Consider the following 13,024-nt stretch of genomic DNA (forward strand, 5'->3'; position numbering starts at 1 on the left):
AGAGTTTTTGCAGATCTCAGATCAGATTTTGCAATTTGGGGGTTACCTTCTAGACACGACTGCAACTTTCCTGCCACACAGTAATGTGTTTTAAATTTCTTGGACTGATCTAACATCTCTTTTTTATTCTTATTTATAGTTCATATCATATCAACCATAATTACAACCAGCTAAGTGGCAAAAAATAGCTTCCTATTTGTAATTCAGAGTTGGAGATTTCTCCGGATTCATTGCATCTTAATAAAATCCAATCTTGACATTGATATAATCAGTATAGCTGATTTAAAAAAAAAAAGAGCTACACGCTGTTTGATTTTAGCGGTTTCACCTGCTGTAGCCGATAATAACACAACGGAAAGAGCATCACCTGCCCACACTGTTTGAGTGACAGCTAATGTAAGGGACATTATGCTTCTCCATCTCCTTCATCCCTCCCGTCTTCTTCCTCTTCTTTCTAACTATGATTTCCTTTCTGCCCTCTGAGCCTTCTTCTTCGTTGTCTCCTTCTCTCCTCGTCCTCATGCTCCAGTTCTCAAAAATAGCTCTCCAGTCGTAACCTCCCTGTAGCAACAAGGCAAGAAATATAGTCTCCTACTACAGGACAGTGATTTACCGCCCGTCCTGCTGGGCCACAGTGTGTGTGTGTGTGTGTGTGTGTGTGTGTGTGTGTGTGTGTATATGTGTGTGTATATGTGCGTGTGTGTGTGTGTGTGTGTGTGTGTGTGTGTGTGTGTGTGTCTGTCTTCAGCTGCTCCGGTTCCTCAGCCCAGTTCCACCAGTGGGCTCCTGTGGGGATGTGACGGCTGAGTTCACATCCCAGTCGGTCGGTCGGATGGATGGAGGGAGACGGGTTTTAATTCCAGTCTTAGATTCCAGGTCACGACTGTTCGCTGTAAAGCTCGACGCCCTCCGCGGGTTATAGCGGCGGGAGCTGTGAGATCCGGTCCGCAGCGAGGCGGTCGGCTCGGAAATATCGGTCAGGGTCTTCTGTAATGGTGTTAAATTAAGGTTACGTTCAGTCTCTGTCTGCTGGAGTATATTCACTGTTTCTTTACTGTAGTTTAACCTTTAACCTACTGACGCAGGTTTAATAATTGAAGTTTTAACATGAATCTTATTCTCAAGGTCATTCAGGATAGTGGAGTCCTCCTGCGTATATTTAAAGTCTTTAGTGTCTCCGGTTGAGCTGTGTGAAGCCTCAAGTGATGTCCCTTATATGCATCCCTACCGTAGACTGATATTTGCAGAAGAAAGAACAGATACCTGCCGGCTGTGATTGGTTGCTCCTCGTCACATGACATGCGATGCACGCTGCAGCGTTCCAAAAGTTGAACTATAATGTTGTTAAATCAGTCTGAATACTCTTTTAAAGTGTTCAGACTGAGCGAAGGAACTGCAGTTGGATATAAGTCAATGCAAACATGTCAGCTGCCACAGACTTGAAACAAAGACGTCCTTGAGGGAAAATGTGTCGTTCTCCCAAAGTTTCATGAGCATGCAGACGAGACAAATGAAAAGGGAATCACTAGAACGTTTTATACACCGAGATGTCACAAATGCATCAGACGCTTCTTCCGTTTTTGACTAATCACTCTGTTCCTATACGTGGTGCCGCGATCCGGACTTCCTGTGAACGGGGTCGAGTTTGGTCTCACATGCAGATGAGCTGCTGTGGAGCCTCGAGGCCGTTCAGTCTCTGCAGCTGCAGGTCAAACAGAGACGCTGCTCTGTCCCACTGAATTGGGTCAACTGGGTCTCAGTGCCAGTCATTAACACACACACACACACACACACACACACACACACACACACACACACACACAGGCCCAGCGTGAGAAGTCCTCAGTCGGGTCAATCAGCTGAATTGACCAGGAACTAATTGACTGACTGAGCCTGCAGGAACAGAACTAGTCTGTAACACCAGGACGGGAGATCAACCTATTTAAATGACCCTTCTCTTTTTGGTAGTATTTAAGTGCAAAATAGAGAAAAAGGGACAAAAGGGACTTAACATAATGTAGATTTAAAAGCATCCATACAGAGAATGCACACTTCCACATCTTTATTTTTTGGATTTACTCTGAATATTGACTCGTGCACGCAGTCTGTCCCGTCAGTGACCGTACTGACACCAAATGATTTAAACCAATCACGACTTCTCCGTTCTCCTCGTGCCATATTTTGTGATTCAGAGTGAAACCTGCAGCTTCATTTGTTGGTGAAAGACGTGTCCAGGCAGCTTCTTGGCAGAGGGAGGAATACGGTCCCATCATGTTGAATCAGATCAGATTACTTTTAGCTTTTACTCAGCAGTTTTTGTTGAAATGATCATCTTCCCTTTGATCCTCTCTTCACCTCAGCTCAGTTTAAAGCTCAAGTTTCTGACTGGGACCCGACGTTGAGTCACCACATACACAGAAACTCTCCTAACATCATAGTGTGTAATAACCTTTTAAAGTTTCTTAATATCCAGAGCATCAATATATCTTCATCAACTATTGTCTATGTAAAGATATAGAGGAGTAATGTCTACCTGAGCAGAAAATGAAGTCTCTCTCCCTCTGTGTGTGTTGTAATCAGAGCTTCTCTGTGTTTTGTTGACATAGCCGGGCCGGCCACGCATGACTTTTTTAATGCATGTGAGCGTGCGCCACTGGTTAGCTCACGGCTGCTCTGCACTGCTCTCATACGGTGGTTATAACGCCGTCCCAACCAATGGAGCTGTTGCAGACGCTTAGCATTCACCCCTCAGGTTAACACTGTTAGCTCTGTTAGAACTGATAGCTACGCGCCGCCGACTCAGCCGTCGCCACGTTGAGAGCCGTGTTGAGGCAATAGATATTCTCCCAATCTTGCATTTAGCACCTTTTGGTAGGATCTGGCGGTATCTAACGATGAGGTTGCAGATTGCAAATCTTCCCGTGTGCTTAGCGTGTTGGAGAGCTACGGTGGCCGACGCAAAAACGTGAATGTCCCTCTCTAGAGCCAGTTGTTGTAAGTAGAGTGTTTGTATACGTGGGAAGTGAGTGGTGAAGCAAGAGAGAGAGAGCGGCGGCGATGAGAGCGAGTGACGTTATCGACTCCAGCATAAGCAGGAAAAGTTAACAGAGCTTGGTTTGTCCGTTCTGGGCTACTATAGAAACATGGCGGTGCAACACGGTGGACTCCGTGGAGAGGAGCCGCTCCCTATGAAGATATAAACGGCTCATTCTCAGCTAACAAAAACACAATGACTCTTATTTTCAGGGGATTATACACTAAAGAAAATGTACTTATTAATATTATATTCCATTTCGGCCAATAGATCCCCAAATTGTTCCACTACTCGTCCTTTATCAAAAGCTGAAGAGATTTTAACGTTTTGTTCTATGATATAAAATACGTCAGTAAATATCCCACTTATGAATTTTGACTCTTTTTTTTGGTTAATATAACTTCATTTGAAGTAATATCAAAAGGATAAAAAAGAAAGAAACGAATGCATTTGATCAGCAAGTGCTTCGTCGAGTAGTGCCACATTTGAAAGAAGCTGGAAATATTCATATAAAGCCTCAGATTTTAACTGCGAGCGTGTCTTGGCCTGAATATGACATGTAACACTTAATATGAGTGGCACTGCAGAGTTATTCACACTCTCTCGAACTGCTGAGGTCCTGGAAATTGCAAAAAAGGTCTAAAAAAAGGAGACGTGCCCGGGCAACACGGGGGCCAAACGGTTTGAATCATGCAGATCTGGGAAATTAATTTTCCCCTTGAGAGCTACACATTCTTCCTGCACTGGGTGTTTTGTTGATGTCCTGCAACTTAAAATGTTGTAGAAACCATGCCAGGCTGCAGCTTCGGAGCATCTTTGACTCCATTTGGATGTCTGCTTTTCAGCTTTCACCATATTTTTGTTAGAAACATCTTCTCCAGAGAGCCTTTTCTTGCCACTAGCAACATAAACACGGCTGTTGTGAATAATATCAGTCTTTTAAAAGCACACCGGAGCTCTGCGGCGCCTCGTGAGATGATGGTTTTGTCTGCAGTGTGTTTCGCGTTGCCCTGCTGGACTGATACAGAAGTATAGCACCTTGTTTCTCAAAGGAGCTCAGCGGAGAGGAGGAGACGAGGTGAGAAGAGAGGATGTAACACCTCGTCTGAAAGGTGAGAAGAGAGTAGGAAGAGGGAGGGAAGAGGACGAGGTTCGTAGAGAGAGAGAGGAGGGTCAGCGGTGTGAGAACTGTAGAAGAGGAGAGAAGAGGATGATGTGTGAAGAGAGAGAAGTGGGGATGATGGATAGAGATGGTGTGAAGGAGGAGTGGAGGAAGAGGAGATGGTGCTTGGACTAAGTAGAGATAACGTCCAGATGTTCAACTGAAAAACAGGTTGATGCATTACTGAGCATTACAGAGCGTACCTATCACACAGATCAGGGATCAGAAACCTCAGTACGTCAGCCCCAAAAATGTCCTCCTGAAAACCTAAAGGAATACATCAACATGTCTTCGATGCCTTCAGAAGACGTAGACCTCTGTGCTCTATGACCTTTGAACCTGCTGGAACAAATCAAACAAGTCTACAACAACACTTGACAGATGACCGACAGTAAGACGTTGTGCGATGTCATCACCTAAAGCCAGATTTATGGTGGACACGAGGGGTTAACAGAAGCACAATTATACTTATTTTATTTTATTAGTTGGAGGCAAAACAAAGGAAAGACTGGAGGCTAAAGTTACACATCAAAAATGTCATCTTGCTGTGTTGTTGGGAGCCAGAATCGAGACATTTGAGATGACAAACTGTGACTCGAGGCACTAGAGAGCTACAATAACGGCGAAGAAGTTTCAGAGATGGAGAGGAAATGTTAGCCTTCTGCTAACCGTAATGAGCCGTCACGGCTAAAAGAGAAAATGTTGCTAATAGACTAAACTATTAGAGAGATGGAGAGACAAGTTAGATGCTATGCTAGTTGGTAACTCAGGGGTCTGAAAAGTGAAGCCAAATGCTGAAGAGCCTTAAACCTGCATTCTCTCTACCAGCCAGCAGGGGGCGACTCCTCTGGTTGCTAAAAGAAGTCTGATTGTATAGAAGTCAATGAGAAAATGAGCCTACTTCTCACTTGATTTATTACCTCAGTAAACATTGTAAACATGAGTTTATGGTCTCAATCTCTAGTTTCAAGTCTTCTTCAATACAGCATGATGTTCATTTAGTAAATGATGGTCCCATTTAGAGTCAAATAGACCATAAAGCAGGGGATGCTTTAGGGCGGGGCCACCTTGTGATTGACAGGTCGCTGCCACGGCGTTGTCCGGTCTGGGAGTTGTCCGTGTTTTCATCTTACATCTTTAACTTTTTCACAGTGTGTTTTCACTTCATGAAAGTTAATTGTAACATTTTGGTCGCCGGAAAAATGTTTTATTCAGCATTCGGTTGTACTTAGCTCCGTCCTCTCGTGTCACTTGGCGACGGCCAAAATGCCAAACTCGAGGCTAGGAAACGGCCGTCCACAAACCAATGAGTAAAGTCACGGTGACTACGTCCACTTCTTACACTACACTACAGTCTGTACTACAGTATATGGAAATATGAACACAAAACAAAACTGTGGAAGCGAGGCATAAACGGATGTATCATACGTGATCCAGCCGAGTTTAAACAGGAACGTCCAACAAGGAAGTAAAATAACGCCACAATGACGACTAGAATAATAAAAGTGATTGTGGTTATTTTTAGCTGAGACATTTTAGCATTTTGTACTTGAATAGTTTTGAGACACTGGTCATACAAACTTCTAACTTTTTATACATTTGTGTCCTTAATCAACAAGCTTATAAAACGAGTCATCCTGACCACATACACAGTATTATTATATATCACTCTTAGATTCTGGTCTTTCTTGTGCTGTGAGGGAGGGTTACTCTTAGTTGCTGCATCTTTTTTAAGAGAAGAGAGGAAAGAAAAGGAGAGATTGGGGAGAGAGGAAGATGTGTAGGAGAGAGAGATGAAGAGGAGGAGGACATGTGGAGAGAGGGAAGAGCAGAGGAGAGAAAGAGGTGTCAGTGGTGCAATGCAGTGCTCACTACCCCACCCCAGACACACACACTCACTTCTATACTATACTCATGGGGACCAATCATTGACGTAACACACTCCAAAACCTTAACGAGTAACTGAGTAGTTATGACCATGTGGATCTTTGGAATTTATCGCAGAAAGTCTACATTAACAATGTATTTATGGTCAGTTTTTTTAAATTATTATTTATTGAAATAAATAAAAAAATATAATATTTGAATTTATTAGTATTATTATTATTATTATTATTATTATTATTATTATTATTATTATTATTATTTACATTTACTTATTTTAAATTATTTATTTGAATATATTTATGTATTTTATTAATTTAGATTCATATAAGTTTATTTATTTATTTATTTATTTCATCTATTGATTGAGGTGCCCTCTTTGCACCGAGTAGTTATGATCATATGGATCTTTGGAATTTATCGCAAATGTCTACATTTACAAGCTATTTATGGTCAGTTTTGTTTTAAATTATTAATAATTTAAATAAATTAAAAATAGATATATTTTAATTTAATTATTTTTTATATATTTTCCTTTAATTTACTTACTTTAATTTATTTTTTAATATATTTATTTATTATTTTATTAATTTAGATTTATATAATTTTATGTATTTATCCATTTCCACTATTGATTGTGATGCCCTGTACAAAATCAAAAATGTAACATATAATAACTGTAGTGAAGTATTTTAAGGTGTCTTTAAAACTGAAGTATTTGTATGAAGTTTAGATGTGGTTATCGAAGGTCTTCACACGTGCACTAACACAGACGGTAGCATGCGTAAGTGTGTTGGAGGTGTCGTTGGATCTCCAGGCTGACAGGCTGAGGTCTGGTGAACTCTTTCCCAGGAGGGAGTGTTCTGTCTGGGGGAGAGAGAGGACGACCATCTGGCCCCTTCGGGTGCCCGTGGAGCTTCTGCTGCTCTGACAATTAGCTCCCAAACCGACTCGTCTCTAACCTGCTGGAGTGTCCTTCAGCAAGGGACACGCTCCGAACGAGACGGTCCCTATCAGCTACGGGGTTGCTGTTCTGGAGACGACCTCCGACCTCTGTCTTCTTTACTTTAGTAGAAGATTATCAAACCTCTTTTGTCTTGTCTCTCCCTCCTCCGTCGTCTTATTATCCTGCAGTGAAAGACTCAGATGGTGTTGATCAGGTTTTTTGACACAAGTCTCTCCACTAAAAAAGCAGCTAATTTACTGTATTTTGTGTTCTTTCAGACTGAAGAATGCAAACTGAAATGTATTTTTTAATGGTGGAATTTAAGTTTCAGTTTTGAGGTGTATTTTCAGAGAGCTTACGGTGATCTGCTGCCTCAGTTTGACACGTTTGACCGACAGATTGTGTCTCTGTGTTTGTCTTCAGGAGGGACCAGAGACATCGGTTCAGCCCTCACCAGGATGTGCATGAGGCACCGCAGCATCGAGGCCAAACTCCGACAGTTCTCCATGTGAGTAGATCTCTCTGTGTGTGTTTGTGTGTGTGTGTGTTGAACAGGTGTAGCATCTCCTCCCAGCTCTCCATGGCAACCTGCTCCTCCTCTTCCTCCTGCTTCAGCTTTCCATCCTCCATCTCTCTCTCTCTCTCTCTCTCTCTCTCTCTCTCTCTCTCTCTCTCTCTCTCTCTCTCTCTCTCCCTGTTCGGTCTTTGTTTTCTAACTACATTTATTATAGCGAAAAATAATTACCCGGATCAGTTTTATTAATTATTTATTTGTTGCCATTACTTTACTGTTTTGTTTTATAATCCTTCTTTGTGCTGCCTTCTTCCCATTTTGCCTCCTCAGAAGTTCCTCTTTATTTTCCGAGTCCTTCACGTCTCTCTCAGCCTCCTGCTGTAACAGCGTCATCTTTATTTCTAAAACCTAAACCTCACCCCATCCTCCTCTTCCTCATTCACCTCGTCTCCTCCTGACCCAACTCACTGCTCCTCCTCCTCCTCCTCTTCATCTTCTTTTCTCTGCATGAGACCATTAAGAGTCAGCCAGAGAAGATGAGACCTCCAGCTGAGTCAGTAAACAGAGATGTAGTATATCTGGACAGTGGTTATATGAAGCATCTCCACATACAGACATCCATCCATTGCCACAAAGCAAAGTAAATGTGTTTTTCTCTGTTTTTATATCATTGCAATCTGAATCTCTTTGAGTTTTGGACTGTTGGTTTTGACAAAACAAGACATTTTGAAGATGTAACATTGAGAATGTTTCAGTGATGATGCCGGCACCCTATGGGTCATATACGTACCTCACGTCCGTCCCATTCTTGTGAACGCGATATCTCAGGAACGCCTGGAGGGGATTTCTTCATATCTGGCATAAACGTCCACTTGGATGGGATGGTCAAAGGTCAAAGTTCACTTTACCTAGTAGACACCAGTCTTCTGGGAACAAGTCACATGACACAATAACAAACAGAAAGCGAAAGGTAAAGAAAAACGTATTTCTCTGGAGGGTCTTTTCCATAATGTTGTCAGACATCTGAGTCTGTCAGCGGCAAAAACAATCACTTTTAGTGGATGTAGATGACGGTGAGGAGTCGCCCCGAGTGATTACATTACAGCCTGTTTAGCGACTGATGTCTGCAGCGTTCTCCCTCAATACTGGACCAGTTTCAGAAATTATTGTCTCTATTAGTCTTTTAAAGTTTGATCACACTACACGACTTTAGCCCTGATTTTCTGTTCCCCCGACAGTTCTTGGAGCTCCCCGACAAAAGCCCCAGATCAGAGGCAAATTGGTGTTGGTTCGCCACTCGTACATCGGCACTTGAGCGTCATGTGAGAACTGTTCAAAGATGCTCGCCGATGCCTCGCAGACACGAAGCAGATATCTAGCACGCTAAATATCCTATCCTATATCCTATATTCCTGGTGAAAGATCTTGTAGTGTGTGACCTCCTGTCGTCGGTCAGTCATGTAGTGTGAAAACCACGACGACTTAAAGACTCCTGATTACAAGACGATATGATACACTTAAAGTCCCCTTGGGGAAATCTGTCTTCCTTCAAGTGCTGCTCACCATCAGCTGCCTCCACAGCAGCATCAATAACATGTAAACAGAGAAACACAAACACCAATGTAAACCACAAACAACATATATAACACAAGACCTGCATCAAACAGCATAAATAAGAGATAAAGATAAGAACACCATGACGCTGTCGCACAAACCTGCAGCCTCAACAAACATTATTTAAATGTTGATCGAGGTGTGCGAGTTTAAAACGGTTCAGTTTGCATGGGGGGGGTTAGGGATGTCAGAATGGTACGACACCCTTGTGTTGTGGGATTCTTGCATTAGACACAAAAACATGTGAAGATACTGAAGTTTCCCTTCTAACCTTAAACCAGTTTGTTAACCCCTAACATTCATGGTGTGTGTTTGTGTGTGTGTGTTGGCAGGGTGTTTCTGGACTGTCTGATCAACCCTGTACAGGAGCAGATGGAGGAGTGGAAGAGAGTCGCCAACACTCTGGACAAAGACCACGCCAAAGGTACACAAACAAACACACACTGCAGCATAGACAACAACTGAAGGCACACACACCGTGTGTGTGTGTGTGTGTGTGTGTGTGTGTGTGTGTGTGTGTGTGTGTGTGTGTGTGTGTGTGTGTGTGTGTGTGGTGTTCATGGACCTCTCTGTCTGTTAACACAATCAATTTTCGGAGATTGTGGCAGGCTCAGTTTTAAAGCTGGAGTGAAGATACTGGTATCATATGAAACTAGAAAACTTGATGAATCCATCGGTACCAACCATGTCATACTAACTTGTCGTGAAGGAGGTTAAATAACGCTCCAAACTTGTGCAAAATTTCGTCGAGGAAAAACTGGCATGTCCATGTTCAAAGGGGTCTCTTGACCTCTGACCTCCAGATATGTGAATGTAAATGGGTTCTATTGGTAACCACGAGTCTCCCCTTTACAGACATGCCCACTTTATGATCATCACATGCAGTTTGGGTCAAGTCATAGTCAAGTCAGCACACTGACACACTGACAGCTGTTGTTGTCTGTTGGGCTGCAGTTTGACATGTTATGATTGGAGCATATTGTTTTATGCTAAATGCAGTACCTGTGAGGGTTTCTGGATCAATATCTGTCATTGTTTTGTGTTGTTAATTGATTTCCAATAATAAATATATACATACATTTGCATAGAGCAGCATATTTGCCTACTTCCATGTTGATAAGAGTATTAAATACTTGACAAATCTCCCTTTAAGGTACATTTTGAACAGATTAAAATATGTGTGGTTCATTTGTGATTAAATATTTTAATAGATTTACAACCCCTAGTGTAAATATGAATATCTGACATGTATCTTTGTGAATCTAACCCGAAGTATGTATATACAGTACAGTTTCTTTGCATACTTCACACTATGTGTTCATCTATCTGTACATGTCTGTGTGTTTCTCTACAGAGTACAAGAAGGCCCGTCAGGAGATCAAGAAGAGATCTTCAGACACTCTGAAGCTGCAGAAGAAAGCAAAGAAAGGTTTGAGACGTTGACATTCGTAATAACACGCTGATTTATGAGAGATGGAAAGCTGGGAACAGTTTGGTTTGAGTCGCTCATATTTAAATGATTAGTGGTGCTCATGTGGTGCGTCGTGGTATTATTGTGGTATAATTAAATCTGTAGTGGTATTTAAGTGATGTAACGTTATGAAGAGACGCAGTACTGGAATTTACTTCAGTACAATTTCGAGGTACTTTACTTGGGTATTTCCATTTTACTACTACTTTTACTTAAGTAAAAAAGTACTTCTTCCACCTCTGAAGAGATTTAAAAATTAATGTTACATTTTTTTTCTCTTTTCCAACAACCTGCATCCTTCCCTTCCCTTCCTGTGATGTCCCATCATGCTCTGCTCTGTCCAGCTGATGTATTTGGTAAGTCGCTTTCTTACTTCCTCATCTTTGTGTGTATTGTGCACGGTTATTCTGGAGAGAGACGGGAACTTTATGAACCGTCTGACCTTTCACTGCTCATTTTGTTTGGAAATACTCATCCGTTCAGTGTAGGGATGTGCATGCCAAGCAAAAATACTATTTGAAAATCACTGGGAATTAGTCGATTATTATTCGAATAAACGCCGCATTCATAGCTATTAGCTACTATCTAGTCACGCGGCCCTGTGCGTGGGGCTCAGGAGGTAGAGCGGGTCGTCCATGAATCAGAAGATCTACGGTTCAATCCTCGGCTCCTCCAGTCTACATGTCGTTGGCCATCAGTGTTATGAATGTTGACATGTATAGTGTGAAGCTCTTTGAGTGGTCGGAAGACTAGAGAGGAGCTTCATACAGTAAATGCAGCTCCATTAACCACTTCGGTCGGCTGAAATATGTTCCCAACGTTGTTTAGATATTTGTGTGACTCACAGAAACCGAAGTCTGAACACAACAAAAGAGCTGAGTCACGCTAAGACATGATATACTGTAAACCGATCCAACCACAGCAGCGTAACTGACACACTACACAACAATCTGGAATAACATACAGCCTCACTAATAATATTATCTTTATCACATATATATATATATATATCAGCCAATAAGTAACAAGGAATGTCAGTACAGAAATGCTAAAGATGTGTTTGAGGTAGGGATGCATTGATACCACTTTTTCTCAGACCGAGTACAAGTACTTACATTTGGGTACTCGCCGATACCTAGTACCGATACGAGTACTTCTCTGTGCCAGAAGACCCTCGTTAACAGCAAGCTGGAGGGTGTGAGCGACACATGGCAGGCTGGGGAGTCCCGCATACGAGGCGGTGCACCGCGACCGGCTCTAGGTCGGCTTGGAACGGCTTGGGCGAAGATGCTTCCCGGGGCCGTGGCCAAAGGGCTCGCTGTGCCCTCTCTACCCGCCGGGGAGGGTCGTGGCCCCCTGCTCCCGGTGGGGCACTAATAATGCACTGTAGAAAACGTGTTTTAATTTGCCTTAAAATAATACTAGAAAACAATTTTCATTCAGCGGTAGCTCGGACCGGTAACGTCGTGATCGATACAGGTAGGAAAGCATAAGATACAGCAGGATAGAATAACACGTTCTATCTGAGAACAATGTGTAAAAACCAGCCTGTCACATTAATGCATCACATTAAGAGTGACTGATAGCTGGAAGGGGGATGAGGGTGTGTACAGTATGTCAGTGTTATTCGAGCCACTGAGCTGCAAAGAACCACAAGTAAACACCAAAACAAGCCATCTGCTTTTAGAACCAGCAGTTCCAGTCTGATTCATTGATCTAAAACCAGATTTATTGCGGGTGGAAACATTATTATGAGCGGAAACAAGAGCCCGTTGTTCCCCGCCAACAAAGCGCCCGACGGCTTCCAGCTTTGAATTGAGCCTTCAAGACGGAGTCAACAGGACCCGAGGTTGACCCCCAGAGGAACCTCAGATGTGGCGGAGCTGCTCCGGTCGCCGGGTCCTTCCAGCCTGTTATTACTCCGTGAGAGGAAACTCCCTCTGCAGCGGGGACGGAGGATTCAAAGAGGGACAAATAGAAGCTGTGATTGAACTTGAAGCTGGAATGAAATGAATGTAATGAGAGAGGGATGAAGTGAGGACGAAGGGAAACCTCTGCTGAGCTGGAATGGATGTAAAGGGAGAGTGATGGAGGGGAGAGTTCCCTTTGCTTCACTCTGAATGTGGTTAAAGATGGAGGGAGAGATTAAAGAAAAGCTACTGTTATTATACCTCTTATTATGCCTCTGCGTGGCCCAAAGCATGTTTTCTGGTTTTACGTCCGTCCGGTCCTTTCTCGTGATATCTCAGGAACGCATGGACGGAATCTCTTCAAATGTTGGCATAAACGTCCTCTTGGTCTCAAGGATGAACTGTTTAGATTGTGGTGGTCAAAGGTCACTGTGATCTCACGTCCGTCCCATTCTCGTGCGTGAACGCGACATCTGTGGATGTAAACTG

At 42.8% G+C, this 13,024-nt stretch overlaps 1 protein-coding gene across 7 annotated transcripts in view; it reads left to right on the forward strand.

The window, feature by feature from the left end:
• The window catches only part of LOC119503721 (protein MTSS 1-like), a 60,716-nt gene that overhangs the window by 30,464 nt on the left and 17,228 nt on the right, over positions 1-13,024 (forward strand). For all 7 annotated transcript variants that reach the window (XM_037795625.1, XM_037795629.1, XM_037795627.1 and 4 more), the window contains exons 4-7: positions 7,450-7,534; positions 9,487-9,578; positions 10,509-10,583; positions 10,970-10,981. In XM_037795625.1, the coding sequence (XP_037651553.1) occupies positions 7,450-7,534; positions 9,487-9,578; positions 10,509-10,583; positions 10,970-10,981 (264 nt within the window). The remainder of the gene's footprint in view (positions 1-7,449; positions 7,535-9,486; positions 9,579-10,508; positions 10,584-10,969; positions 10,982-13,024) is intronic.

Source organism: Sebastes umbrosus, chromosome 15 (genome assembly GCF_015220745.1).
Source record: "Sebastes umbrosus isolate fSebUmb1 chromosome 15, fSebUmb1.pri, whole genome shotgun sequence".
In the NCBI taxonomy this organism is placed as follows: domain Eukaryota; kingdom Metazoa; phylum Chordata; class Actinopteri; order Perciformes; family Sebastidae; genus Sebastes; species Sebastes umbrosus.